This window comes from Rhinolophus sinicus, linkage group LG01, assembly GCF_036562045.2.
Source record: "Rhinolophus sinicus isolate RSC01 linkage group LG01, ASM3656204v1, whole genome shotgun sequence".
NCBI classification, from domain to species: domain Eukaryota; kingdom Metazoa; phylum Chordata; class Mammalia; order Chiroptera; family Rhinolophidae; genus Rhinolophus; species Rhinolophus sinicus.
Window position 1 is genome coordinate 154,703,551 of NC_133751.1, and position 26,037 is coordinate 154,729,587.

The following is a 26,037-nucleotide window of genomic DNA, read 5'->3' on the forward strand; positions in this document are numbered from 1 at the left end:
TAATACGCAATTTATGCTTATAGTAGGTTTTAGTTACTTAAAAGGTTATGTCTTTCAAAAATGCAACTTCAGAAAAGTCTAATTCCACATTGCTACAGAAAAATATGCCTGAAAAGACTGATGTGGTGTGGTGTGATATGCATGTATGCTTTTGGAATAATGTGTCTGGTGCAGGGGTCCACAAATAGTGTCCAATCAAATCTGGCCTCCTGCCAGTTTTGTACAACCTGCGAGATAAGAATGATTTTTCTGTTTTTTAAGTGGTTACATTTTAAATGGTTATGTAAGTACTTACATAACATCTTCAATTTTGCCTATTGGCCCACAAATCCTAAAATACTTACTATCCGGCTCTTCCTGAAAAAGTTTGCCAACCTCGTAGTCTAGGGATAATGTCACAGGCATCTGTCCTGATTTTGATTATAAGAAATATTCAGACCCTTTGTGCCACTCTTAAATTACTCCTCCAGGTTATCAAAAACTATTATCTTCTAATAGAAATGTCTCATCTTTCTGTAGTCTTTTTAGAGGTCAATGAAGGACCCCGAAAAGTTTGGTGCAAGATGTTAAAAAATCCACCAGTAGTCCTCACAATGTATGTTGGAAGAGCACAGGAGAATTACAGAATGTCCTCCCACATTAAGGAATTGGCTCTGGGCTTCACGTTAACTAGAACATTCCTTAAATGTTTGCTTCCATCATTAAATACTTTGGGCGCCAGTTCTCTCTTCAGTGTTCTGTACTTTGGAATGCCTCAGAGAGAGAACCTCAGTTGTGAGCTGATTCTCCTGTGGAGCAGACAGATTAATGCTTGATAGCCAGGGTAGGCAGTCTCCTGCATTCAGCGAGAGCTGTTGGAGAGGAACCAGGAGCAGAACCAGGGAACAGACGCAGTGTTGTTTGGTTGAACAGCTGTATTGAGGTAAAAGTTACATACTATAAAATCCATCCATTTTAAGGGTACCACTCAATGATTTTTAGTAAATTCACAGAGCTATAAAAGCATCACCATCCAATTTTAGAACACTTATATCACCCCAAAAAGAATACTTGTTCCTGTTTGCTGCCACTCCCCTATCTCTTTTTACCCACAGCCCCAGGCAACCACTGTTTTATTTTCCCTCGTTGATTTGCCTTTTTCTGGACAGTTTATGAGTGTATAAATGGAATCATCCAGTATGTGTTCTTTTGCAGTTTTTGCAGCTGACATTTTTCACTGGCATAATGTTTTAAGTTTCATGTATCTTGTTAGCATGTATCAGTACTTCGTTTGAACAGATATATCTCATTTTGTTTATCCATTCACCAGTTGGGTGAACATTTACATTGTTTGTGGTTTGGGCTATTCTGAAAAATGCTGCTATGAACATTCACATACAAGTCTTTGTGTGGACATATGTTTTCATTTCTCGGGTAGATATCTAAAAGAGGAATGGCTGAGCCATATGGTAAATTTATATTTAAATTTCTAAGAAAATATCAAACTTTTCCAAAGTGGCTGTACCATTTTATATTCCCACCAGCAATATGTGAGGGTTTGTGTCTCTACATTCTGGAAAACACTTGGTATTATCTTTTTGATAAAACACATTCTAAAAGGTATGAAGTGGTATCTCATTGTGACTTTAATTTTTATTTCGCTCATGAATAATGATGTTGAGTATCCTTTCATATGATTATTGGCCGTTCATTTATTTTCTGTAGTGAAATGTCTACTCAGAGTTTTTGCCCATTTTTAAATAGGGTTTATCTTATTATTGAGTTTTAAGAGTTCTTTACATATTATGGGTACAAATTCTTTATCAGATATATGACTTACAAACATTTTATCCCACTCTGTGGCTCGTGTCTTTTCTTAATGGTGTCTTTGAAAGGCAGTGCATCTTGAGACATGAATTGTGAATTCATGACATGAAGTAGTTTCCAATATTTTTCTTTATATTTTTTTCAGTTTTTTAAAATTTTCAATTACAGTTGACATTCAATATTGTATTAGTTTCAGGCATATAATGGTTAGATATTTATATAATTCACAAAGTGATCTTTTATCCAAACTGAGGTTTCTAGAGGCTTATGGAACTCCTGCAATGAATCAGTGGTTGGGTTGGTGATAGTGTCACACCTTGGGTAGCTTTTAATATTTTGGGTACCCACATAGTGCTAGAGCTCTAGCCAGCTCCAGGTTTACCTGATGCCTAAATCTGTTTACTTCCCGGTTTCCATGAAGGGTGTAGCTGTCAAAGGTGACTTCAAGGAGATCAGTAAAGGAGAGGAAGTTATCTTGGATGGTTGGTTTCATCCTGAGCATTGCCTAAGGGTTTCATCTTATCAGGGCAAGGAATGGGATGGCTCCTTTCCCATTTCTCTCCTTTCCTCTCCCTACCTCCTCCAGCACTCATCCCTTTAAAAAAATGTGTTTTCCCCTCAAGTCCTCCCTTTATGATGTAAAAGGAATGATAGGGAGCATTGGGGGGAAACTGAACCTGAAAATAAAACCTAGCCGGACCATCAGCTCTAATGCGTCTTTTGGAGCAAAATTAATATAAGACGTGGTCTTATTTTTCTATAAGATCAGGTATAATATAATATAATATAGCATAATATAATATACCAGGTCTTATATTAATTTTTGCTCCAAAAGACACATTAGAGCTGAGGGTCCGGCTAGGTCTTATTTTGGGGGAAACACAGGAAGTAGCTATGGATGTCTCCAGAAGCAGGTGGCACTATTAACCAGTAGATGGCATGGTACTGAGTTTTGGTTAAGACCGTGGACCCTGCCACTTACAAGCCATGCAAGCTCAGGCAAGTTGCTTGATCTCACTATATCCCCTTCCACACCTCTACAATGGGAATCATAATAGTATCTGCTTGTTGTGAGGGTTAATGAATTAGAACATGTAAAGTGCTTAGAAGTGTATGTGTTGGTAATTAATAAGTGTTAGCGATCGTTGTTGGTGTTGTTAAATGATAGGTAGGTGCTACTGTACAAAAAGGACAGGCGTTAGCATCTGACTTCTTCAGTGACATCTTGAGTTTGGTTTCCTGCTCCTGTGTTTGCTAGCTGTGTGACCTCAGACAAGCTGTATTTGCTCTCTGTGCCACAATCTCACTTGTTTAAGGAAAAAGAAAATAAGAGCTACCTAGAAGAGTTGGTATGGTGGATAAAATGGAATTACAGTGGCTGGAAAATAGTAGGTGGTCAATAGATTTTTGTTGTTGGTGTTGTTTGTTTGCTTGTTTTTGATGTTACGGAGGCAATGATTAATAGAATAAAAGAATCCTGTGATCTTCTGGGGAGGGAGAGAGCACAGCACAAGTTGCAGAAAGAGGGGAAGTGATAAGTGGGACGTTGTAGGGGAGATTGGGTTTGGACAGATGATGAAGGGTAGTCCAGGCAGCAGCAGGTCCAGATCTGATGTTTCAGGGTAGACACACATTGGACTAGTGGGGACCAAGGTAGGAATCTAAAGGCGGGATTATTGAAAGTCTTGAAGGCCAGGCTCAATTCATAACAAGATCTCCAGTGTTGTTCTTTTAAGAACCTCAATCTGGCTACAAATGGGCAAAATAGTGGAGGTGGAGACCACTTCCAGGAACACTGCAAGCGTTAATTATTTACCCCTTTAGAAAGAAGTCCTACTCATTAGGCTTGGTTCTGAAAAAATCTGTATGCAATTCTTTCACTAAAGACATGCTTGCTTCTTTATCTATCTCTTTCTTGGCACTGCTACCCCAGTTAACCTGAGGTTCTACATGAACAAGCTTTAACAGCTCCAGGAAATAATGTTACTGTAAAACATGCAATGGAACAGAGAGAGAATGTATATTTGTTATATTAGCCATTACATCCCAAATATGTACAAGTGATGACAAGGAACCACTTGAGAATCATTTGCTATGTGATTGTGTATCTCTGTCTTGAATTACATAGGATCGATGTTCCAGGAACGTTTTAAATACATTCTATTTTTGTAATTTGAATTGTTTTGCCGTTAATATATGCCATCATTTATCAGTGCTTTGAGAGACTGATTTGCTATATGGTAACTCTAGTTCTAAATTTCTTAATTTGCCTCTCCACATCCCCACCTCCCACTTCCCCTTCTCTTCATGCATTGTCAAACTTTAAAAAAGTCTATGATCAAGACTTTGACACTGTGATAAATACTTTTGTAATAATTATTTCTTATTGTTTGTTTCTCAAAATGTGAACATTGATAACCTTTTTCTTTGAAAAGGCAAAGAAGTATAAGAATATAGTTCATGCTGATAAGTGTTTGATTATGTTGGAATCCTTTATTCCCAAGTCCTTTTCAGGTTCAGAAAGGTACCAAAATGGGCCCAGCCACCCTCAGCTCCCATCCCCATGGCTCTTCCTCTGCTGTTCCACTAACATGGTGCTGTGACCTCCAAGCACTTAGTGACAGTCGCTTTCCCCTTGTGCTGGAGCCACTGATACCCTGTCCATTTCTCCCTCCTCTATGTTGCTGGAAAAGTCTTCAGAGGATTTGGACATTGGGGAAACTACTGGGCTAAATGGAACGTAGGTTTGCATTCTGTCGGGTCCTCCCCTGCAACTCCACCCCACCATTCCTCACCCCAGCTCACCCAGAGAAGGGACAGGGTGTAACGCCACCTTCATCTTAACAAGAATTCCAGATCTACTGTGGAAGGACTGAGTTCTCCAGGCATTTTTTTCCTAGTGACACTCTGGCACGATGACCTTGAAAAAGAGGTTACTGTTTGGATATTGTCACAAACTTGGAGTGCAGACAGAAAATGTGAATTACTTCTTAGACTAGGTAAAGCTTTGTTAGGTTAGCAGCTATAGCCCATCAAGAAACAGCTTTGTAGATTATCAGCTCCTTGAGGAAGGGGCCATGAAATATTCATATTTATATTCTCAGTATCTGGTAATATGTCTTGGCATTTAATAAATCCTCAATATATCTTACTTAATGAATGGCCACCTGTTTGTTACCATAATTACACGTAGAATTTCTTTGACTTGACTTCTATTTTTGTTGGGTGGACAGTTTTCTAAGAACTGAGCAAGAGTTCATTAGGTCATCAGAAAATGAGGGTGAAATTTTACCCATGAGAATTCCGTGCCTCAGCAAAGCCAAGAATTCCATTCTGGCTTATTTATATAGTTTAGAGAGTAAGATTGGGAATAAAACATCCCAGCCATCTCTGTCACATTCTCGTTCAAAAGTAAAAAGCTTAGATCAAAGGTTGTGAACTTGAGACCCCAAGTTGGATACAGCCTACAAGAAGTATATTGTTTGACCTGTTGGGTGTTTTATTTTCAATCGAATTAATTGCCCGTATTTATAAAAAATCAGATTTCATATAAAATATCTAAAATATTAGATTGCCAGCTTTCTTTGAAAAATGGGAAAAACCTGGCAACACTTGAGTGTGCACTCTTCCTTGACATTTGACTGGCCCTTACTTCAATGGGGTAGTGAAGTGTCCACAGCCCCCAGGACCGCCGGTCACGTTGCCAACCAGAAACTGAGTGCCAGTCGCCATTTATTCCATCCTCAGAGCTCAGCCTGCCGTCTATCTCCTTGTTTTCCTGACCTGCCTGCTCTTCACAGGATTTAAGTTTTCAACTCTTTGTTTAGAGGCTTTGGGTTTAAAGGTTTTAGCTGATGACCTTGAAGTTTAGATATTTCATTTTGTGGCTATAAAATATCTGAATACAAAGGGGATTCAGAACCTGTAAGTAAGCATAAACTCATTTTGTTTATCTGTACATCCTCAGTGGTCAATTTCTTCACATATCATACCGTATTGATAACCCCACATTGGCGTGGAAATCCACTCCTCTACTTTTCACTTCCTGGCGCTACTGCATTTTACTAACAATTTTTTCAGAGCTGCTTGTATAATGTGCAGATTTAGTGGAGTAGCAATCTTAAGTGGTTTTGTAAAATTAAATTTTAAATAACTTTTAAGCTGCAAACAGGGGAAAAATAAATCAGCCAAATCCTGACACATAAATTTGATAAAGAAGCAACACAGAGTCTTTCATGTACACGACCCCTTTAGGAGAATGAAGGCATCCTCTACACTTGCATCTTCTTCAAATCTAATGGGAAATATCTGTCCTAGAATCATATTAGAGTTTAGTAGTCTGTCTAACTATACAATATGGGCACTGGTCCATACAGTTAATCCTAAAACTTAATTCAGAAACCATTTATTGGGTGCCTGTTGTATACCTGCTATGTAAAAACAGTAGTGATTGTTAAGAGTTATTGAATACTTGCCATGTGTTGAAATGCTATTCTGTACTTTACAAGCATTGTCTTGTTTAATCCTCACTCCAACCCTTTGAAGTAGGTGTTATTATCTTCATTTGGTAGATGAGGTGATAGAGGTACAGGGCGAGTCCAAGATAGATCACACCATATGCAGTGAAACTGTAGATACAGAGCTTCAGCCCGGGCTGTGGGAACACAGTCTGCCTGTGCTTGTCCTAGATAGATCTAAGACACAGATATTTCACGCAGAGTTAAAAATCCAACTCATTGTTGGTCACTTAAAGGATAACTTATAATACAGATTTTCTTCATATTATAACAGTATATTATGGGGACAAACACATCTGCCTTGGGAAGTGGAGACCAGAGAAGACTCAGAAAGATCGTGATGAGTTGAGGTGAATAGAGCAAAAGAAGTCCTAGGAGGAGAGAAAAGTATGAGCACAGGTCCTGAGGCTATTCAGGAGATAGAAGCAGCCCTGACACTTGGGAGATAATATATGTAGGCAGTACATGGAGGCAACCAGGTACTCATTATTTCCAAACTTATGGTTAAAGTTAAAAATATATATATAGAGAGAGAATCAACATATGATGGCTCAGAAATGAGATTTGTCAAGTCACCATAAAGACGTGATTCCAGGCTTGGCTGGGACAACATTTGATTAGCTTTGTCCAGCTAAGGAAAGTTTGGGGGCCCAGAGATGTTATAATTTCTTCATTGGACAGGACCTTCTGAGATACAGGTTGGCTGAGTATGTTAAAGTACTGGAAAAGCATTGTTGGCTTCTGGAATGGTAAGACTTACTTTTTGATGAAAATACTTACGCCATATTAAGGTCACCAACTCTTCTTGTTCTGTGTCTGTGTTTTGCAATGCATCTCCTGATTATACTCTGGGTTTTTGTGTAGGTTTGCCTATAGAAACTCTCATTCATGCCAAAGCAAATACTCTACACTATGTGACTGTTCTCTCTCTCATGATTAAGTTAATCAGTTAACATCCTGGTCTAAATGTCTGTGGAGCTCAGCAAAGGCCAGCCTACCTTTTGAGAGAAAGATAAAAACAAGATGTGTCGGACTAGGGCAGAGGCTGAGGGGATGGAGCAAAGGGAATAAATGAAAGGAATATTTCCAAGGCAGAGCTTGAGATTTTGATGACTGATGGGAGAAAGGGGTTTGGAGAAGGAGGGGGAATCAAGGATAGGAAACTGAGTGGATAATAATGTCCTTGACAAAGATGGGAGGCAGAAATAGAGTGGATTTCTGGGAGAAAGATAACAAATGTTTGTTTTTGAATTTTCAGTCCGAGATACCTATGTTGGTGGAGAGTTCCGGCGTTTGGGTATCCAGGTTTAAGAAGCCAGTTAGAGGCAGCGACTGCACAGCAGACAGGGAGTGGTGAGCTCACCTCCACGGAGCACGTGGAGTGAGAAGGAGGCTAAGAATGCAACCCTAGATTTCACTGATATCAGAGAAGAGCAAGGGCGTCTGTGCAAGAGGCAACCGAGGCAGAGTTGAAAGAGGGAAAGAGCAAAGCAGCAGTGATTTAAGCAAAAGAAAATGGCTAGTTTTGTCCAATATTAGACTCAATTTCTTGAGTTCAAAGAGACCTTAAAGGTCTGATTGCTTCCCCAGAAGAGAGACTTGAACTTGCCCAAGGAGAGCCTCAGAGAATGATGACAACGACTCCTGATTGTCAGTCTCATGCTTCTCCCATTGTCATACTGCTTATTATTTGCTAAGTACAGCAGGTCCTCAGGTAACGTTATTTTGTTTAGCATTGTTTGGTTATAATGATGACATGCCTTAGAAACATAACTCTAGTTTATATCAATTAGCCTACAGTAAAACTGGTTTCATTATGCACCCTTGCACTTAAAGTTGCAGAACCTATTGACAATGCTATGGATGGACTTACTATCACTTTACGGTTACTTGGTATGAGACATGATAACACTTTAAAGTGGGCAGCTCCGTCTCTCTGGGTCCCCAGGTTCATAGTGAGAAGAGGGCCCCAGCTATTAAAACATGAGAATGAGGTGCTGCAATATGAATATAGCTCGTATGGCTGGTGTGTGGCAACTCATTACTCTTTCAGGCGGCATGAACTCATGTGACTTCAACCAGTCAGCCAAGAATGTCATTCTGTTTGTGTTGTAACTAGATTCAGTTTTATGAACTGGCGTATTCTCTTATGAAAAAAAGTGCAGGTTGACTGACTTTTTGGGGGTAACCCTCAATGACGATAGATTGTTAATCTGATTATGTCCTTTGTAAGAGGAAGGAGCAAGAACATCATACTTCAAATTGTGGATGTTAGGTCAGAAACCTATGTACCTGTATTTGTTTCCAATGGGAAGATCTTGATATTGATGGATTTAACTTATATACATACATATACATATACACATACATACAATAGATGTGTATGCACATACACATAAATATATGTACATAAGTACATATGCACATGTATGTGTGTACATACATATATACATACACACACATCATAAACTTCTACAGCTACATGTACACATATATATCCTTCATCCTTCACAAAAAACGCAGAAGTCCAAGTGGGAGCATGTGGCAGTGAAAGGGCCGAAGGAGCTGGGGTATGATGAGGCGCAAGTGGGTGTGGGTGGGGAAAAAAGATTAAAAAAAAAAATCCGAGATGGTGAGACGTGATTTTAGATATTTGCATGGTGAGCCAGGTATGTGGGGGCAAGTAAATCAACAACAAGCCTAGTCAACCTAGGATCTGTTTTTGTCCATCTCTCTGTGTTTTAAACTTTTCTCCCACTTCTCACTGAATTCTAACAACCCTGGAAAGCAGGTATTTTAGTCCACATTTTCAGATGAGAAAAACTAAAGAAATGTTCTCCTAGAATTGTACGCAGGATTCAGGGATAAGTAAAGGTGTTCACCCATATCCCTGTGAAAGGTCTGCTGCTCAGTCTCACGTCCAGTTATGAGATGTGCAGTGGAGCCTGTGGCAGAAAACTGACACCTAGCAGGGCAGTAGAAAGGGACACATGAATTTCTTTCTTAAATTCAAAAGTTTGTACATTTTGAAAACTTAAATACCGCAAGTTCCTGTTTTCTTCTTTCCCATGCAGTCACAGCATCCGCACTGAACAATTGACTCTTTGTCTTCACTCTGCTTTCAGATACGAAAATAAATGACAGAGTCTGTGAAAGCACTTGATGTTCAAGGGACACATAGCATTAGTTTGATCTAGATGATGACAAATATTGGGCTGCTTTGCCCTAACCACACGTTTAAGAATTGTGCCATTTGCAAGTGCATGCTCTGAAGTCCTATTGACTAAATTTATTTTTGGCAACAGGGGTGCCATCTTAGTTTTATTCCTTTTTTCATTCCTACCCTAGACAAGTGTCAGTTGAAAAAAGTTTATCTTTTTGATTTCCACAAATCATGGCCATTCAAACTTGAGTACAAATGGACTTTAAGCTCCCAATTATAAGTTTAGTCTATATTCAGAGGAATTCTAGGAGTAATGAGAGATAGTTGATAGGCAGAATGACCTAACAGAAGTGTAATTTATGGACATTGATTTTTGGCAGATACACATTGAATAGATTGTGGGAGACTGGGACTGGTGTTAGATAGGATGACGAGAAGGACCAAGTACCAGTGATGCTGAATTCCATCTGGCTGGGACTAGATAAGGAGAAAAACAGGACGGATCGCAATAAAGAATTAAAGAAAGAATCAATATAATTTAACTGCTAATAGAACTTATGAACAAAGCATAAAAAAACCCATATTCAAATCAAAGTAGTTAAATTTTAGGAACTGAGCATGGTAGATTTAGAACTCAGCATAAAATGCATACAATGTAAAACACTTCCATTGGCAATTTAGCCTTAAAAGCATGAATAGAATGACAGGAAAAGAGTAAAACTAATTATGATGCTTAGAAAAGTACGCTTGGGTAATAGCATTAAGAACAAGTCATCCATGGTTTCTAGGTGTGAGAGAAGGAAGAGAGTCACTTTATATTATTTTAGTGACTATAATTTTTATTCACACTATCTTTTTTTATAATAAAAAAAATTTAAATACGGGAACTAATAACAGACACACTCAGCTCTGTCTCATTCTGTTTTAAAAGACTGGAATATTACAGAAGCACTTGAAGTTCATTGTGACCCGTTCTCTCTCTCCACTGCACTCCGGAGGTCATCTCTATCCTGAATTTGGGGTTTATATTTCCTTCTTTATTTTTATGGTACATACATGTATATATGTGCATATATGTATGTACGTGTGTATGTAATTCCACTGATTTTGTGTAATGGGATGAAAGAACTGGGGAGTAATGTTATTTACAATAAAAAATAAGTTTTATTTTAATTTTTGTGCTAAAATAAAGAAGCAGTAATTAGTAGCAAAGAGCAACCTCTAGAATCAGCTTGCCTGGATTGAAATCCCCAATTTACCGCTTGCTAACTGTTTTTAGGCAAGCTACCTAAATTGTCTCTCCTTACGTGTAAGACAGGAATGATAGTAGCATCTGCCCCATAGGGTTCTCACAAGGTGTAAATGAGTTGATACATACAAAACCTCTTGTGATGGTACCAGGCAAAAAGTAAGTTCTCAAGAAATGCCAGCTATTATTGTTTTATAAAAATAAGTTGGTGATCCTCAAAGAAAACCTAGTAAGTAGAAGTACTGTTCATATCTTAAGGATGACTTTTGCCATCAAGCTTAAAACTACAATTGCTTCACTTGAAAACTTTGTGGATGTGAATATTTCCAATATAGTACAGAAACTCCTTTGAAGGGTTTTTATAAGTTCAGTTTTACTTGACTGGAGAAATGACAAAATATGAGTGTACTATGTTTATATTGTAGCTTTGTTCATATCTTATGAAAGTCATCAGCTCTGAGATTTTGGTAGAAAAATAGGAATTTCATCTACTTTATGCTTACAGGTAAAGGATGAATTTATATATTTTAAAGTATCAATATAATAAAGTCTATACCAATTTATTTCAAATTATATTCTGTTCATTTACCTAACTATAGTTTTACTTAATTTGTAATAGGCAAAATATAGTGGCATGATTTATATTGAATGTTACATTTTATGAAAGAAAAGATGTAAGCCTTCCTTTACTTTTCATGTATTTGATAAGAAATGAGTTAATCTTTATTTGTTTTAGATGATGGAACAGCTAAAATGAGAAATGTTTCAAAATTAATAAATTCCATTTTGGAATCAAAGGAGCTGCAAAGTACTAGTTTTTCGTGCTGTAACAATGTGTCCTAGTTTTGCACTCAATAGCAGTACTTTTCATTATTTAGACCATTCCAGAGTTGACTCTCTGATTCCAGATTTTTAGTGATTATTTTAAAAATTGCATTACCCATATTTGTCATGTCTGTTCTCTTTCTTGTTAATGTATTGAACAGTTCCTGAAAATAATAGATAAAATTATTTGAATAACAATTTTGGTTAAAATAAACTTAAAAGTATATAAATGAAGGGAGCACTCACCTTTAGTAAAAATTCAGATGTCAGTTTAGGAGCTATTTTGTCATAGAACACTATGTTTGTTGTCAGAAATGCAGAGACATAAGACTGACTCTTACCCACTTGGAACTCAGAAGGGCGTCAGAGGTTAGTGACTGTAATCAAAAGTGAGATAAAGAGGTGAGGAACACAGTATCAGAGAATCACAATGGTTTTAATGTCTGAACATTCAGAAAAGGTGGCTTCATGGAATAATTAGCATTTGAGATAAATCCCAAAGGAGGGATAGTGTTTCTGCAGGTAGAGAAGATGAGTGGGTAAGATAGACAAGGGCTCTCTGGGTAATTACTGTTGACTTTAGTTGACAAGCTCAATGTTGTTTTAACTGCCGTAGGATTGAAATGAAGCACCAGTGCAGCCCTTCCCTGTCTCCAGTTTTGCAAGCCACCAGTTTCTATTTATCAAGACAAAGGCCATTCTTCTGTGGTGTCCATGAGTGTTTCCTCCATCAGAAACACTATTTTAGCAGAATACATTGTCTTCAGTTTTCAGGTGTATAAAATCAGGAAGCAGCAGCATAGCCTAATTGTTAGGAGCTGGGGTACTGGAAGCAAACTCCCGGTTTCCAGTCCTGGCTCTCTCCCTTATAGCTGTGACCTTTACCAAGTGGGTAAGCTCTGTGCTTGTTTCCCCGTCTAAAAAACAGGAGAGAGAGAGAGAGAAAGAGAGAGAGAGAGAGAGAGAGAGAGAGAGAGAGAGAGAGAGAGAGAGAGAGAGAGAGAATTATAATAATATGTACGTTGTTGTGTGGAATAGTTTCACTAAATGGCTTCCTATGTGTAAAGTGCTTAGAATAGTTCCTGGCACAGAAGAAGCACTCCAGAAATGTTGTAAGTAAAATGGCCCCGTGTGCCTGCCCTGCTCTTTCTAGAATGGTGTACTGAGTTCACTTCAGTTCAGAGAGCGACTCTGGCTGTTTTCCCCTGCTTCTGCCTCCTCTAAAACTAGGATGCCTTTGTCATTTGGGTGACACCTGACAGCAAGATGCAACAACTCTGCTCTCTGATTCCCTGCTTTTATGGCACATTGTGTTAGTATTGAATTTTAAAAAGAGCTCTATCAGCCTTGTTGGATAAGGACCATAAGCCATTCTACTTTTCAGGTTTGATGGATATAAAAGGTTTCCATAGCCAAACAAATGTAGTTGGGACGCATGGACTTCTCTAAGCAAGGAAGCGCATTCTGATTCTGTGGAATTTGAGAGTGGGCTTTCGATGCAGCGCTTTGTTAGGTTTGTGTCCTGCTCTTGCCACTTAGCAACGTTGTGGCCTTGGGCAGGCTCACCCCTAGGCTTCTGTTTCCAGTAGAGATTCCGCGGTGCAGACTGGGCTCCTCATCTGGGGTCTCTCTGGGATTCTGTGTGCTTCTCATATCCTCTACCAATAGCTCAGGGTCCAGCTCCGGGTTATGCTAACGAGGCTGGCACTCACCCTCTGCTGCCCGGGCTCCCAAATGCAGTGCTCATCCTCACTCACTGTTGTCTTCTGTGTCCTTGTGAGTTTATGCTTTCCTTAACAGAATCCCTCTTCTGCCTGGTTAGTGCTGCATTCGTAGAGGCACAGAGGTACATTTACGCATTCAGTTTGCCATCTTTAACCGGGAGTCATCTTGACATTTTTAAAGGAATATTCTTTAACTCTATTTGTTGTCATAAACAACAGTGTCTTTTGAATTTTCCCTGTAAGAATAAAATTAATGCTTCCCATCTTCTTTCCGTTTTCATTAATGTAATCTGAGGATTCATTTTTTTGATTATTGCTGTTAAATATTTTATATTAAATTATCCCTTAAAAATGATAGCATTTAATTTGGCAATGAAATGTGGGGAAGTTGTTTATGTTGCTAACCATAGACCTTTTATTCTACAGTTACACTTTTTGAAATCTTAATTTTTATTTATATCTCAGTGGGTTGGAATTGACCTAAGTAATTTTTTAATAAAGGTTAATGGATAATGTATTTTCAGAGCCTTTGAATATGTGAGACTATTTTTCATACTCCATTACAAATGAAAGGCAGTATGGTTGGCAATAGCTTTCTTTGATTGGGTCTTCTCTTTCTTCTGTAATTTAATAATACTCAAGAGAAAGTTAAGACCAACCACATCTTTGTTCCTTTCATGATGACTTATTTTCATTTATGTGTTGATTTGTTTTGTTATTATAACTAATACTTTTAAAAAATTTTAACTCTTTGTTAAGGATTTCTTTTTTCTTTTTTTAAATTTTAACTCTAGGACTCAAAATGTTTGTAAGAATGTGGCTTTGAATTGTACATACTGGGGTGCCAAGAAAATGTACACATATTAAGAAATGTTATCTATGTATTACTTTTTAAAGTTGAATTGAATTATGGTAGCAATGTGTAGTATGATGTTCGCTCAAAAGATGGTGTTAATCAAATGAATGCTAGTGCCATTCATTGTATTATAATTTTAATACAGTTTTTACCTTTCTTAAAATGCATATACATTTTTTTGGCACCCTCTGTAGTTTGGAATACAGTTTAGTCTTCTTTACTTTTTTCAGTTTAGTTTCTTTTTTTCAATTGTGTCTCTGATTCTTATGCATATTTCAGTTCTTCATTTGTGTTTTCTCAGAAGCAACTATAATTAGACTTGGTTTTTCTGGTCCTCCAGATCTAGGGTCTTCTTTCCTTTATTGGTTATTTTCTCCTGGTTATGCAGGTGTTTACCTTCTACATCAACAATTTAATTTTATATGGTATGCCCCCACCCCCATATGGGTAATAATTCTGTCACTTTATTTTTATCTTTATTTCACCTATAATCTCTTTTTATCTTACCTAGCACGTAGTCTTTTATTGATTTATGGCTTTCTACTTTTGTTTTTAAGGGACATATCTTCTTGTATCATACTAACAATACCAAATACTTTCCTAAAATTTACATCTGATTCCTTTAGGAAATAATTTTTAGGACATTCCTTTTCATCTTTAGCATGCTCGTTTCTTTCCATACTTATGCAGCACTTCTTAGTAGACCTATGTTGACAGTTAGCTGTTTTTCTCATTATTTCTGAATTTGGAAATACCCATCTAGACCTGCTCACAGAAGAGGTGCATGGGTTGCTCTTGGCCTGCTCCCTGTCCACTGTTTGCCAGTAAAAGTCCTCTTTTAGATCTCTGATCTTGTAGCAGGTTGATGTTTATAGGCCCTGGTGTACTCTTAGTGTACTAAAAGAGTTTTATCTAATGCAGCTCTCTCCAATGCCTTGTTCTCTGTTACTCTGTGTACTGATTATATAAGAGTCCAGTTCCCAGAATGCAACACCACCGTATCATCTTGTCCATAAATCTGCTTTTCTGCAACTAAAACCTCCCAGTACTTCCCTTTCTTCCTACTCATTGTTTGAAAGTGGCAGTCACTAATTGATGGCGTAGAGGGATTCTCCTTCTGCCTCAAAAAGCATTGTTCATGACAAAGAGCTGTCTAGGTTTCTGACTGATGCAGATTTTTGCATTTCTCTACAAGATAGCAGAAAGTGGAGTAAGGAAGATATACAAACATTTTCCTTCCTCCTTCAAGACCCCTAGCTTGCTTCTGATTACATTTTTAAAATCTAATTTTATTCATTTTTTTGTGCTCTAATATTTTTTCTCTGATTCTTGCAGTAGGTTGAAGGTTATTTATTTCTTTTTGTGACTGCATACACCTACCTTTATTTACCCCTCATTTTATAGATATTTTTGGGAGAGGTTGGGAGAGGCTATATCAGGGGCTGGCAGCTAGACACCATTTAAAACTGTAACATAATAAGCTACACAAATAAAAAAAGTACTCTCTGCATATGGCAAAATGCTTGAGAATTTTGCTTCTTGCAGATATTTTATGCAAATTAATTCTTCCTTGTAAATATTCATCACAAATTGTTATTCAAATGATGGAGGCATCTGTGTTTCTGTAATAGAAGCTATGTCTTATGAAAACTGGGTCATTTTAGTGATAAAATAAAATGTAGATACATAAGTTATTGTAGGAATTCCAATGACTTCCATAAAATGTTTGTTTTACATAAAAACTGCTTGATCACTGGCTATTTAAAAAAGAGTCTTAGAGCTGAAACAGCTGTTATAAATTATTTTATCTAGAAGTTGCAAACTCAGTTGCCCTCAGGGGCCAAAAAAGTGACCTGCAAATTCATGCAGTAGGTTGGATTAATATAATAGGAAGTGAGAGGACTAGAGAGAAGTGCAGATTACTTGTGCTGTCAAATCCCTCAACCTCTGGTATAATATCAAAACAGCATACTCTCAAGAAAGTGTGATATAAATGGACTCCCCCATTATAGTGATGGGACGGAGGTCAAGGGATATTAATAGACTTTTCCTAAAATTCGGACAAACTACCAAAATTGGGACAGTCTACCTGTCGTAACCAGAACCAGCTACATAATTTGCATGGTCTAATGCAAAATAAAATATGGGCCCACTTGTTCAATAATTATTAAGAATTTCAAAATAGTGACAGCAAAATGTTAAACCAAGCATGGGACCCTATGTGACTGCACAAGTTACACGTTCTTGAAGCCATCGCTGGTCTTAGCTTTTGTACATCCAAACAGAAAGAAACACACAGACTCTCATCTACAACCACCAAAAAACTGATAACAGAGATGGGGTTAAAATTAAAATTGACTCTGACTCTGCAGTAAGTGATGTGCCTTTACTTACAAGAGAGTTTTTGTATGAGGATTTTAGAATCATTACTTTTTACATTGTTTGGAAGCTTTCATCAGTTTACTGCTTCCATTAGTTTCTTCCTGAATTCAGGTTTTATGAATTATTAGTTGAAGATTTTCAACCTTGAAGTTCTAAGCTCTTCTCTAAATGTTAGTTCTGACTTGAAGTTCAGAATGTTTGAAGCGTCACTCAACCCTGGAATACAACTCTAAGGGGCATTCGTGTGTGCAGTTGGGTCTTACTCAACTCTCCCTCTTACCTGAATGGAGCTGTCATTTCTTCGAGGAAATTTTGTCTATAACTTGAATCATCTCCTAAAATAACCTCTTTTTTTTTCACCTTATTTGACATTTTTACATGGCTTGCAAACACAAAAAGCAATTTGCTTCCTGACAGATGGAATTTGACTAGTCATTTCTCCTGTGAGTTCATTTACTTATAACCCACAGTAGGTTAGCACCATTAACAACATAACCTCTGGAATGCTAGTTAGTGAAATCCAGCCAGTTTTTAAAGGCGCAGCTATTCAAAGTCACAAAATATAAGAAATGAAATTGACAGTAAGAATGTTTTGGTAGTATCTATCTAATTTATATAAAGTCTATATAAATAAAGTCATATGTATATTTTTAAATCCTTTATTTTTTATTTTATTTTTTTTATAAGGAGGGCGCAGCTCACAGCGGCCCATGTGGGCATTGAACTGGCAACCTCGGTGCTGTTAGCACCACCCTCTAACCAACTGAGCTAACCGGCCCCCTCCATCACGTCATATTTTAAAAGAAAAACATTCTTATGTCTTTTAATTTTTTTTTTAATTGAAAGAGAACTTAAAATATTTTTCCTTATTAAAAAAGTGAAAGTCTAACTGCTAGCTTGGAAAGGTATAAGGTTGTCATTATCAGTTCTACATCAGATGGATGGTTTAGATTCCAAATGTGTTCCTTTGGTAATGTCCACAAAGACGTTGATAAAGACTTGTTAAAAGACAAAGGAAAGCATCATGCCTGCTTTAAGAATATTAAGGTTTTTATTTTTAGAACAAATATGAACTTCAGTTAAGTCAGCTTGATATCTGAATCAGAATTCAAAACTATTTTACATATCTTCATACTGTTGAAATGTATCTCTTCACAAGCAATTAACAAGAGGAAATTCACATGGGGAAAGAGAAGATGAGCAAATGGGCAAATACGTTAAATAAATGAAAGAAAATTTCAGTTGTGAATGTAATTATTCATGTTTAAAATATTTGCAGTAACCCATGCACATGATTGTATGTGTTCAGCTAGCACTAAAATTGCTCATTCAGTTTAATCCCTGGTTGGGGCAAGGACAGGGCTGGGAGTGGGGCAGATTTAATAGACCTTTTCACTTACATGTTTCAGAATATGCTGTGTAATGTATAAACTGAATGTCATAGAATTTTTTTTAACCTTCTACAGGTGGAGATTTTCATTTTACCTTTATGTATTTACCTATGGAGTCCGATTCCTGAAAAAGGTACGATCTGTCATTACTTTATATAATTATTATGTAATTGTAATCCTAGATCTCATTTTTTATGTGTGACAATAGTAGTATTTCAAACAATCATAACAGGCTTCCTAAGAATTACTTGTGCGTTTTCTTTGACTTACAGAAATATTTGCAAGTTTATTCTTTATAGCGGAAAAATTTTCGACATATACCTAAAATGCTTTCGAAAATAATTTGTTTTTCCAGTGAAAGACGTTGCAAGTCCTCAGACCACTCCAGTTATTTATTACTTGTGGGGCATTAGGAGCCTTATACAATCCATCTGAGGCTTTAAAAGAAGTTAGTTTCCATATCACACATCATACAGCTTGAAAAAAATCAGTGATTGTAATGTGTGTCATCATGGTAGTCTTCATCAATAGAAATTATATTTTATTATAAATTAAACTGTAAATTATAAACTAACAGGGTAACACTAACTGCCGGTGGAAAATTTCGTTTCTTTCATAGACTGTGTTTCTCTTGCTGCTGCTCTGCTATTCCTGCATGAACTGAGTGAAGCACTTTTATCTATGAAAGCAATTTTCTGGGGCTGCTATAGTCATCTTCTTGGTTATTGTGATGCTTACTGTCACTAATACCAATTAGGCTGCTTAAATTCAAGAGCTCATAAAGACTTATCTTCTCATAGTCATGCACATATTAAAAGTAGTGATTTGTTTTGCAGAAAATGGGAAGTTATTTTAAAGAATATATTATTAACCTTTACAGTTATATCAGGGTTATCTTTATTTAGTTCAAAACAATTTTTCCGAAATAGAGCATTGTGCTAAGTGGCATACCTTGCTAGTAAGTTTTCAGGTAAATATTGATCTGAAAATTGCAAATGCTTTTTTGTTTTTAAAGTCTGAGTTACAAGATATTTGTCTGCCTATGGCAAATTCTATTATCAATAGAGGCTGTCTCCTAATATCATGTTTTCCAAAAGGAAATATCTTTTTACTTGTTGTCTTTTCCTTTAGTAACTACACTCATTTTTTCACTTAATATGATCACATGCCCCAGAGGCCATTTGAATAGATTTAAAAGGATGAACTTCATTCTGTAGGCTTTCTAAGTATGAAGAAATTCTCAACTGGGTACAAAAATGTGGTGGAAACTGCTTATTTTGGAATCTCGCTGTTCTAGTTTTCATCTTACTTATCTAGCGGAAAAATGGAGAGTGGTTGTAGAGCTTCTGTGCTTACAGCTTTACTATCTTGGGAGAGGGAAGAGCTGTGGATAGAATTTGGGCAGACATGGGAGAGTTGTGCTTCATGGGAATGTCGACTTGCTAACCAAAGTCAAGGTTTGGAATTCCTGTTGGGTTCTGTTGGTGCAGGGCCTTGATGGTGAGTGAGAAAAGATGGTGAGCACTTTTTTGCCCTTTCCCCTAGATCTGCAGGATATGGCTCCTTTAGCTGTCATACAACCAGCCTGACCATCTGTCATAAGAACAGGAAACAGTTTGACACTTAGCTCTGGTTCACGCTGACCCTAAAAAAACTGAATGGAACAAGAGTAATTTTCATGCCCCAGTCTTCAGTGGCTGTGTGGAAGGCTGTAAGAGGGCCTGTCAATAGAACATTTGCTTGGAAATTGTTTTTTTTTCTTAAAACTTACCAGTTCCCATTCAAATTGTCTGTAGTTAAAACAAATGCTCAAAAAATGAGAAAAAGAACTAGATGTTCTCCATATTGAATTATTTGTATTTGGGGTTTCTTCCTTTAATACTAAGAAGCACTCAGTTTGGGATGAGCTGTACAGTTTAGTGTGATAGAAAAGTACACATAGAATCCTTGTGACCGAACTAGCTGTGGAGGATTTCATAAGCCATCTTGTGCAACCCTCTTATTTCACAGCTGAGGAAGCAGAATCACTGAGGGTAAGTGGCATGCCAAAGCTCACATAGTTAGTATATTAAAGACTGAATCTGAAATGAAACACACACGGCTGTCTCTTATTCCAGTATTTTCTCCACTTCACCATCCCGTCCTAACTCCAGCTTGATTTCCAGATAACTTCCTTCTTTGGTGAATATAGCAAGCTTGACCTAATGTAGTCATTGTTTTTCTATTTATAGAATTTTAAATACTTATTTTAATGAATATTTAAAATTACACTTTTATTAACTTTCTTGGAATGGACAATATATTTGCCCATCTAACCCCAGAGGAAAAAGAAATTATTATGGAGGCAGCATCAGACATAATCAAAACAATTCAAATTTTCATAATATTCTAAATGTTTTAAAGTAAAATAACAGGGTAGTGGACCACCCAGCAACCTTGGTGTCCTCAGCACCACGCTCTAACCAACTGAGCTAACGGGCCACCCTTAAAACCACAGAATTTTAGATGTAGAAGTGATGCATATTATCTAAATATCTTATTGTATAGAAGAGGCTGTGGGGTATCCATCTCTAGTGTAAGAATTGCTTTGGTTTTTCTCTGCCGTGTTGAAATACATGCAGGCTGACTACTGAAGTTTTACTAAATGCTGTTAATTTTTCCAATTTGAATTGGCTAAACCTTATAGGGAGAATAAGATTTAATTTTTCCAATTTGAATCGGCTAAACCTTATAGGGAGAATATACATATTTTTATGGATTTATGCTAGAGTTTCAGTGCATAAATATGACTGATTTAAGTTTTGTCAGTTTAAAAATATTCTTTGTATTTAGAAATAAGGCAGTTAAGAGTGTTTAAATATGTATAAACCAGGTTTATGTCAATAAACATTTGTACTTAGTGTGCTGAGTCTGGGACCTCAGAGAAGGAGACAACAAGAAGAGAATAAATGTGCAAGAAATTGATTAGGGGAAATGCCTGTGAGAGAAAATAGAGAAGGAGTCAAGGGGAGGCTGCCAGAGCCTTCAGACCGCAATGTAAGCCTGACTCAGAGAGGAAAGGAAGGAAAGAAAGTTGGGTGACGCTCTGAGACTGCTGTGCCTCTCTAAGGAACGTGCAGTAAAGGCACTGGGGAGTCCTGGAGCCACAGGTGCAGTCAGAGACCTGTGTCTCCCCGAAATGGGCCTGCCCTTAGTGTTCCTGTTGTAGCCAGTCATGGACTGGGAGCTGCCTGTCCAGCATGGCTTTCATGCAAATGCAGCTGTGGCATTTAGAGCACAGCAGCTGGGCCCCAGATCAGTTACTCCCAGAAGTCCAGCAGTGAAGGGGCATGTTCTCATGGTTGCCATTTGTTCTTTATTTTAACAAATATTCCAGCTATTCTGAGCAAAGTCGAAAGATACATCATAGAATAAGACCCTACATGACATAAAATTATGTTTCCATATGCAAGATGCCTAGAAGCACAGAGAACTATTCATCTGTCATCCTTTTTTTTTTTCATCCTTTTTTTTTTTCATTTTACTTATTATGCATTCACTTTATCTCTCCATTATGTCATAGTTCTTGTAGTTGATGTATAAATGTATCTTTGGAGCAATACACAGGCTGACTTCCCCTATGAGTTCGGTGACCATACAAGCTGTCTCAGGGTTAAAGTCCCCATACACTCAAATGTCTCAATTTGGGTGATAAATTACATGGTCACCATATGAATAGTCCTGTAACAAATGATGAAAAAATTTGCCCTATATTTTCAAAATTTTCACACACTCTGTAAAATATACATATATTTATTTATATGAAATAAAGAAAATGTTTTCTGTAGTTTCCTGATGACGATTAGGAAATGAGCCTCAGTTTTAGTGATGTGATAATGCTCAGGTGTGCATATATTTTATGTTGTCTTTGCTTTCTCAGCTTAGGACTCCTTTTACTGATAGCACTAACTTTGATCATGGAAGTAGACTCTAGAAGGCATTGACCTTACATACCTGTTAGTGAATTGTTAAGTAAAATTATTGCTAGGTTAGTAGGAAGTATTTAAGTAGCTGAAAGATAAGCCTATCTCAGTAGTCTGTTGCTGTAATTGCTGGACACAATTGCTGACTCTTTGCCTATAAATATGATTGGCAGAGACAGTGCTTTTATAAAAAAAACACACCAGAATTACTTCAAGTGCTATGAAGTCCTACGACACAAAATACTCTTACAAATTAACACATTTTCCTACGTCCTGAAAGAAACCACATATCAAGCCTTAGAAAATAGAGTGAGCTATCTCTCATTTACTGTTACCTCTTTCTCATTTGTAGATGGAAATTTGTATTGGCTGGCATTCTTTGAATATTTTTCTTTGAGTTCCTTTGCTTATTTTTAAAAACTATTGTGTCACAAGAAGGCAGTATAGATATATGTGCAACCGGGATTTAGGTAAATATTTTTTCTCGTAATCTACTTGTTAGGCTAATGTATTTCCAACTTTTTGACCATATGCTGCATTTTATATCACAATCCATTTTGTATACATGCATATATATGATTAAAATACAATTTACTCAGAATATGCCTATACCTAACCTCTATATCAGTCAGGGTCCCATTAAGAGACAGAAACTGCAGGAGTTATTTTAAGAGTGACTATAATATAAAGAATCATTAACCAAATGGGAACCACTATGACTGTGTTACTCAAAGTAGTTGATTTGCTGGTAATGGTTTGCTACCAGTCTGTGATGAGATTAGGAGCTTGACCTGAATGTAAATCAACTTACGGCTTCTTTTTTGAGAAAGTCGACCTATGAAGAAAAATCAGCTGAACTACACAGTGTGCTGAGTGATGTGGTTAATTTACATTCTGGTGAAGCAGTAGTGAACATTTCAAGGACTGGTACTGTCTGTACATGAGACTTTGATTAACACTGCACGGAAGTGTCATGGAGGTACTAATGGCAGGAAGAAGCTACCTCTCTGAGGACTGGAGTTTATTAGGAAGAAGTGGAATTATCACAACCTAGAATTTTGAAGGAGGAGACATGAAGCTAGACAAGGGCTCCGAGGAGGGAACCCTGGCCAGCTGGAGTCTCTGAGGAACCATGATGAGGCCTATTCTGGGAATGAATAAAACTGCAGATGTAAGTAGCTGCTGCCACTGGCATGAACTGCCATTGCTGGGGTGAAGATGCATTGCTTGGGGAGGGGGAGTGATGACAAGGACAGGAAGCAAAATAGAAAGGCGTGCATCCCGTCTTCCTCTTGGAGCCTCCCAGCCTCCATTAGTGCCTTTCTAGAAGCAGAACTCATCAAGACACCAACCCCTTAGAGCCAGCAGAAGTGTGGTTTGCAGAGTCCAGGCTCTGGAGATAAGGGGCAATATTTTAATAACTAGCTCAACTTTCCCATTGTGCTACATTCTGTGATGTACTCTGACACTTATTCTAATTTATTTTACTACATTTTTAAAATATGCAAGTTGCCGCCTGTTGTGTTGACTTCATGACTAACTACGGGTTGAAAAGCCACTGTTGAAAAGTATCCTGGCTGAATGAACACTCTGCCCATTCACTTAGACTGTATGAATCTGACTTGAACTAAGGAATAGCCTTTCATTATTAGTTTGGCGTGCTTCTCCAAGTTCAACAAACAAAGCCACAAAGTGTTCCCCTGGCGTCATGCTTCAAAGTATTCTCTTGTGCTTATTGGTTAGCTTGGAACGTTTATGAAGTGGAAACAGCATTGTTATCCTTTTACCTGTTTTGATAGTAAAAATAAAATTTGTCCAGCCATTAGAACATATGTTTATTTAAAATTTTGTTCTTTGTATCATTTAAAAAAATTTGAAATTGCTTGGAGTTTGTCACTGGTTAAGGTTTGATGTTTAGAATTCTACCTAAGAAAAAGACCCCAAAAAATAGTTTTGTAAGAATTTGCACATGGCATAGAATATGAGGATTGGGAAGGGGCTCTAAATAGCAAACATCTCAAATTTCTCATTTCAGAAAAGAAGAAACAATTCCAAAAGGAAGAATTAACTTGCTTGAGGCAAAAATAGAAGCCAGTCTTGAGGTCTTTAAAAGTCCTATGTCAGTTAAAAAAATAAATAAATTAGAAAACAAGTTCCAAAAATCTAGCCGTTCAAATAACGTTTATTTATTTATTTTTATTAGTAAATTCCCCTTACTTATTAAGATATAAAAGTCACATCACTATGGGAGAGCATTAAGTTAGAAGTCAAGATGGAGGTTTCAGTCTTGCCTCTGCCAGTTATGCTTAATGAGACCTTTGCTTTCTGAAATTTCATTCTCCTTGTCTGTAAAATGATGCTTGCCCTGGCTTCCTCAGCTTGTGTGTAGGAGTGCTGTGGAAACTGTAAAGTACTTTCAAAATATAAGACACACACTAATCATTACTGCTTGAGAGGTGCGCTCTATTGGGAACTGTGAATGCCTAAGTCTCCTATACTCCTGGCCATTAATCAGTTTTGCATCCTTAATTCAATCACTTAATCTCTCTGAGATTTAATTGCTACATCTCCAAAATCAGTAATGTTGACTAACATAACATTTTAAAACTCATACTGTATACTTCAGTGAAGAATTTGAAATAGTTGATACTTATGGCAAGCTAGTACAACCTGTTTAGAAAGCAACAAGGTTATTTAGAATAATAACCATAGTATGTTCATATACTATGACTCAGCAGTTCAATGCTTATGAATTTATCCTGAGAATAGAATTATACAGAATTACAAAAAAACACACACATGAAAAGTTATTTCTTACAAATTAAAAAATAGTTGTGTATATACATATATATGTATATTGCACACACATACAGAGACATGCATGCAAATGCAATCCAAAACAGAACTTAAATCAAACTTAATGTCTAATAATAGAATTGTTTAAGTTATAGTTATCAAAATGACAAAATAACATGCAACCATTTAAAAATAGTAACTATAAAGTAACTATATTATTTATAGTTCTAATAAAATGTTTAATAGAACTTTATATGAAAATAAGTAACAAACTCATTTGTACATTTGCTATGATAATCACATATAGAGATAAATAAAAAGTAATAGGTGAAAATAAAAAGATTCCCTCTTGAGAGGCTGAACTGTGGATGGTTAATTTTCTCAAAATGTCTTCCTACTTTTTTTTCTATTAAAAAAATTAACCCTAAGATATAGGAACTAAAATGGAAATAACTGTATATAAATTTAGTTATACTTTGGTTATGAAAGAGCTTGCAGTTGTAACTTTTAAAAAGGAGGGAAAAAAAGTTGAATTCCATTTAAATGGCAAAGAGATACAGAAGTTTCGTCAAAAAAATCCTACTGTTCATGTTTGCCTAGTTCCTACTGCCCTAGTCCCTGAATTTCCTCTCAGGGGTTCCCTTTACATGATTGTATTACCTGGAATACCTCCGAATGGCCCTCACATAGACTTTCTAAGCAGCTTTTTAAGTCTCCAGTGGGATTTTGTTAAGAGTAAAGCTCTACTTCCAAAGCAGATTTACATACCTGTATTAGATAGTAACTTGGAATTCCTCATTCTGTATAGCATTTTAAACACCTTTCTCACAATGAAAGTCCCACCTGTTCTGGAATGGGATAATGACTTGGAAACACAATTGGCTTAGTGCATAGCCAGGTGAAATTTTGAATCTCTGATAATAATCATAATCATACTCGCTATACAGTATTGAGCACCCACTGTGGGCCAAGCATTGTATTGCTCAGTCAGCATTCATTTCTCACGTCTTGTGCAATGTATCTCCTCATCCTTATACATAAAGAAGCCAACGCTAACAAAGGATCAGTTTTTTGCCCAAGATGATACAACTACTCAGTGGGAGGGTTCAGATTTAAATCCAGGTGTATTGGACAAACGGCCTACTTGCATTCAGGCTTCATTACTGACTTAGTTCTACTGGGCTGGTCAGGATTGACTAGTTACCAAGGAAACACAAAGGCTCTGTCTTATAACTGCTATTTCTATTAGGACTACAGAGTTAAACTTAGTGATGATATTCAAAAGGCTCAAATTAAACACCATACTTGCTTATTTATCTACTTCCAAAGGAAGTCACATTGGCAAAGCCGAGAATCTGTGGCTTGC

At 37.0% G+C, this 26,037-nt stretch overlaps 1 protein-coding gene across 2 annotated transcripts in view; it reads left to right on the plus strand.

Moving 5' to 3' along the window:
* CERS6 (ceramide synthase 6) overlaps nt 1-26,037 on the plus strand; it is a 280,641-nt gene that overhangs the window by 133,828 nt on the left and 120,776 nt on the right. For both annotated transcript variants that reach the window (XM_019727367.2, XM_019727366.2), the window contains exon 4: nt 17,989-18,046. In XM_019727367.2, the coding sequence (XP_019582926.1) occupies nt 17,989-18,046 (58 nt within the window). The remainder of the gene's footprint in view (nt 1-17,988; nt 18,047-26,037) is intronic.